Genomic DNA, 5,097 nt, shown 5'->3' with positions numbered 1-5,097 from the left:
ATTTCTCATTATAAGTTTTTTTAAATCTTACACAAAAATAATACTCTTAAAACCAAAAGGCACAGAATTTCCAGTCGTATCTTAAGCAATGAGGAGTTAGCAAGAAAAAAAGCTTAAGTTTATATATTTGCTATCCTTGCTTCTTGTACTAATCCTTTTACATAAAAATTTTCAGTTTTGACTGCACTATCACATGCAGCACACTAAGACTGACATTACAGATCTGATTTTTGTTCAGTAAGATTAACATAGTTACCGACACAGATGATAGAATAACAGAAGCTATACTACACTTAGTCTACTAAGCTCTTTCACTCTTAAACTGAAAGATTCTAGGCACTTAGTTCTCTGAGAAACTTGTTTTAACCATGTCTGAGTTACCTAACTATGATTTGTTCTATTATTAAAAAACAAAATCAAGAGGAACACCAGACATCCATCTCTCTGCTGGATTTCAATTCTATAACCGATGTATAGGTAAATCAGCTCGAAAGCAGAGAATATCTCTACGTATGGAGAGTCTGCCTCAGAAGCACTTTCTTAACCACATCATTCTTTACGAGTGCAAGAAAACCTGAACCTGCACTGCCTGGACCGCCCGCATATGCAAGGTCAGGGATGTGAGTATCTGTCAGGACTGTCACTGTGTCCAGCTAACTGCTTCCTTCCACTGCACCGGCAATTCTACTTTTAAGACTGCATTGGAAGAATCTTACCAGTATTAGGGATATTAATTCTGGGCCCAGATACCTCAGTATCAGTCATTTTCTCTACAAAGTAGTTACCATAGAATAACTTGAAATGACTATGTTAGAGACTTCTACTTAACAAAGATACTGGCTCCTTTAAGACAAGAACATAAAACTGACATAAATAAATAAGCCAGCGCACCATTACAGCTGTGATTTTTAACACGCAAGTCAGAAAATTCAAAGCTGTGGTCTCTACAGCATCATTACATTACACATGCTATGGCAACACAGCAAATGCTATATACAGTAGGAAAATGCTACATATTCATGCACTGTTGCCAAGTTATAGCTGCCATAGGAACCATAATTTGCTTTTTCCGACTTGTTTAGAATCCCACCTACAACACCGCTGATTAACTGATAATTTAGATAAACTTGTACAAGTATTCCACATTACTTTTGCTGGAAAAAATCTGTTCAATGAGAACACAAGAACTCTAGCACAGCTCTGTTCAATGACATCTATACACAGCCAAGGCTGCTAGTCATGACATACGCTTTGTAAACTATTTTTCAGCACGACCTCGACAAGCTGCCTCTCGTGATGTGGGTTACTGTTCTGGAGAGCAGCAAAATTTTCTTGTGCAAACTAGTAAAAAAATGAATTAAGTTAGGTTGGGTAGAACTTCAGCAATATTTTACACAATTCAGCTTCCAGTACGCAGTGACCGAAGACAAACATTCAAAAGTGCAGGGACATAAACCTATCAGCATTTGTAACCAACGACATACAAGCAACATTTGCTGGATCCAGTAAAAAAATGACAACAAACAAAAGTACAACTGTTACTGTGTCTTAAGTTAAATACCCAATATTAAGGGAATATCATTCTAAACAAAAATAATTGGTAAAAGTTACGCATTCCCTCATAAAAGTCCCATCAGGTTTAAAACATGCTGTCAAAATGTTGTCACTAAACCGCTTTGGTTACAAATGGCTATTCACAGGTTTTGTTTTATTTTGCAGAGGCGTTCTCCCTGTTCAAGTGACTGAATCCTTCTTCCTTCTAAATGGTGACTTCAGTCTTTTCCACACGCTGCTTTTAGGTTTTGATTTTTTTTCCATTGCCATTACTGCTTCTTTTTCTTTCCTGCGGATTTCTCGCACAAGAGCATGAAATACATCATCAATATAATAACGGTATGCAGCTGAAGTTTCAAAAAAAGGGCAGTTGAATTCTCGTGCTAAAGCAGAGCCTTCTTCTTTGGAGACCTGAAAAAAAGAGTTCACACTTGCCAAGAAAGCCAAAACCAGAAAGTTTATTTCTTTACCATTTCTTGTTCTGCTTGCTCTATAACTGTGCATGCACCCTCCTAGTTCCAGAACAGCTAATTTCCACTGATCTCTAAATCTTTCTCTACAAACCTGTTTCTCTTTCACTCATCGCTTCTCTAGCAATGCAATCATCTGCAAGAGACCCTCTGGACATTCATGAAACAATAAAGTCCTTGAAAGAATATTCTTTTCTTGGAGCTTAATCTAGAAGTTGCCTAACGTGAGCAGTCCTCAGCCCTAACACAAGCATTTGTCAGTTTGGTAAGCTAAGGCTATTTCCTTCTCCTGGTCAAAATCTATTATATTTGTCAAACTACTTCCCAGAGCCAAGCCAAACCTTTTGGGGAAAAAACAAACAAACAAACAAACAACCCCAGGCCACAGAAAAGCAACACCCACTCCTCATCCTATACTTTACATCTCTCGGCACGGGTGTTCTACAATAGCTACCATAATTTTCCTGCTACAACGCGCACTGAAAATTCATCTAATTCCAGGTATACAAACAGCACCTCTGGAACTTGTTTTCCAAAGTACGTTTCCTTTGAGTGAAGCTCTGCTTCAAACTGTTTTCCCACAGATGGTAGTTACTGTTTTCTTAAGCTGAAAGTAATTTTGCTTTCTGCCCATTCTTACCCAAGTTCTCCATTATTACGCGTCCATTCTTAGCACACTTGCATCTGCAATTTGTACTAGTATCTGCAAGTGGTTTATGGAATGCTAAATCTCTATTAACAGTACCTCCTTTCAAGAATTAAAAAAAAAAAAAAAGGAAAAGCCCAAGAGCAGCTGAAACCCAAAGCATCAACTTGAAGACTTCACTTTTGTGACTGCTATACGCATTTGGTTATTCAACACATTCTGGGTTAAACAAGTACTTCTCTAATGTTACAACTTACTATATAGTAAACATGCAAAAAAATTAAGAAAGGGAGTATAACCTCTTGTATTACTGCATTTTACAACAGAAATAGCTTGTAGTTGTGGGCCTCTCTTGTGCCATTTACCTGCCGTAGCTGTGTCAGATCAGATTTATTTCCCACTAGGACCACGGGAGTGTCATCAGTGCGTCGAACACGATAGATTAGCTGTTTGAACTCACGCACTTCATGGAAACTGCGCCGGTCTGTGATTGAATAACAGATGATAAATCCCTCGCCAGCCCTCATGTACTGGTCTCTCATGGCTGTAAACTCTGCCTAGAAACAGACAATTACATTTCAATTGCACAGATACAATGACTTTCTAATTTCCTCAGAATGGGAAACACAATATGCATTCCAAAAACAGCTGCATAGGAACTCTGTAAACAAGCTGGTCATCTATCTTCTCATCCTGTTAGATACAGGACAAGCTATTATGTATGTCTGGGATTAACACCAAGCTTCCCTCGCTATAGAAATCATACCAACATGTCATTTATCAGCAAATACATATTGCTTGTTGATCATGAACAGAGAAAGCAGTGCATGAAACCAGAGTTCCATCTGAGCTGCCTAAATATAGATAGTATGATACAGATGCTATAAGCAACGTGATGCTTAGAAGTTGAGAGAGCTCAAAAAAACATTTGGAAGAAAACACAGGCATACTTTTACAGGATTTCTGTCTCTACACCTGACCATTACAGACTTCTTAACATCCTCCCAATTCACTTATTATTACTCACTTACCTGTCCTGCTGTGTCCAAGATATCCAGATTGGCAGGTTCATCATCAATGCGTATTCGTATTTTATAAGCATCCTCTGTCAATTCACGGCACATCGGAAAGCACAAGATTGGAATATAATTGCAATACTCATTCGTCATCAATTCACAAAGAGAACGTTACACTAGAAGAACCTAATCTGGTAATATTACTATACTAAATTAGTCTGATCTTTGCTTAACAACAAATTAAATTTTTAATTGTTCTGCTGTGATTTAATATCCTCCCAACCGTTTGCTAAAATCATGCTATTGTACATGCTATTTCTAACAGACATGCCCACATCCTATAAATTCAATTTTGGACACCTTGGTGGAAAGCGCAGATTAAAGAGCATTACATTTTTCTCAAAGCCAGAAAATACCCGTGATTCAAGAGAAGAATTGGCCACCACCAACTGCCATTTTCTTAAAAGTAAGAAAATAAATATTCTGTCCCTCTAAGTTAGCACTCCCACACTGCAACAGTCGCTTTCAACAAGAAGCTGGCTGTTTTTCCCACTTTTCCTTTGACAGTGTAACTGTTGGTTAAGGTTTCTCTTAGAGGTGCTGCAAAAGTTATGCAACAGTATAGTAAGTTGTTAAGCACTTTCATATCTCCTAGTTTCTAAAAGACAGAGCACAATTTGGCCTGAAAAATTAATAGCAGAGAGCTGATTTACAGCATGGAGAGTAGATTTTTTTGAATAGACAACTAACAATCACTTATCAACAGTTTTTCATCCTTGTCTACCAACATACAAACAAATATATAGTGCATGGCCTGAAATACGTGATAGAAAACCCATTAAAGACCTAAAACTCAGGATACGTATCCCAGTCCTCACAGCAGTCTCGGAATTCTTAATACCTTTAAGTGAGTAATCTAAGGGACCTGATCCCTCAGTTTACAGCCAAACTCATAGCTTTCTTTAAACTGAGTACTTTAAAGCAATGGACCCCACAATAGCTTAACCTGCTAAGAGAAGGAGCGAACAGCAAAGAGAAGAGAAAGATTTTTTTTACCAATTGTGGGATCGTGATCCTCTGGAAACCGGTGACTGATGAACTGCATGGTCATGGCTGGAAACAAAAATCAGAGACACGATTGCACAAGGCTCGGTAAACATCTGCCGCTTCAGCATTCAGTGCACAACACGCTTGAGCGCATTATTTCACTAACAGCTAAAACGTAAAACCGTACTCGGTGCAAGACTCGAAAGAAACATGGTAAACGAAACAGGTTAAATAACTCAGAAACACTGAGAACTACGCCCTTGTCCTCCACAAAGCACTCCGCTACGAGTTTCAGAAACAAAGCTGGACACAGTCAAAACGCGGAAGACGATGACACACCGCGCTCCCGAGACACCGGGGGGGG

At 38.6% G+C, this 5,097-nt stretch overlaps 1 protein-coding gene across 1 annotated transcript; it reads right to left on the bottom strand.

The window, feature by feature from the left end:
* RIT1 (Ras like without CAAX 1) lies at nucleotides 1–4,923 on the bottom strand. The gene is made up of 4 exons (XM_019470801.1): nucleotides 4,743–4,923; nucleotides 3,702–3,775; nucleotides 3,036–3,227; nucleotides 1–1,965 (listed from the first exon to the last, which is right to left on the bottom strand). The coding sequence occupies exons 1-4, from the start codon at nucleotides 4,795–4,797 to the stop codon at nucleotides 1,735–1,737; spliced, it is 552 nt and encodes a 183-aa protein (XP_019326346.1). The 5' UTR covers nucleotides 4,798–4,923; the 3' UTR covers nucleotides 1–1,734.
* Between the last annotated feature and the right edge of the window lie 174 nt (nucleotides 4,924–5,097).

Source organism: Aptenodytes forsteri, unplaced genomic scaffold, assembly GCF_000699145.1.
Source record: "Aptenodytes forsteri isolate BGI_AS27 unplaced genomic scaffold, ASM69914v1 Scaffold624, whole genome shotgun sequence".
Classification (NCBI taxonomy): domain Eukaryota; kingdom Metazoa; phylum Chordata; class Aves; order Sphenisciformes; family Spheniscidae; genus Aptenodytes; species Aptenodytes forsteri.
The sequence above is the reverse complement of the archived record's forward strand: the minus strand, read 5'-3'. Positions and strand labels throughout refer to the sequence as shown.

Coding starts and splice junctions, on each gene's coding strand:
- RIT1 (XM_019470801.1), bottom strand. CDS start 4,797: ATGACCATGCAGTTCATCAGTCACCGGTTTCCAGAGGATCACGATCCC. Junction 3,776..4,742: donor GGATCACGATCCCACAATTG/GTAAAAAAAATC, acceptor GTGAATTGACAG/AGGATGCTTATAAAATACGA. Junction 3,228..3,701: donor TCTTGGACACAGCAGGACAG/GTAAGTGAGTAA, acceptor GTCTGTTTCTAG/GCAGAGTTTACAGCCATGAG.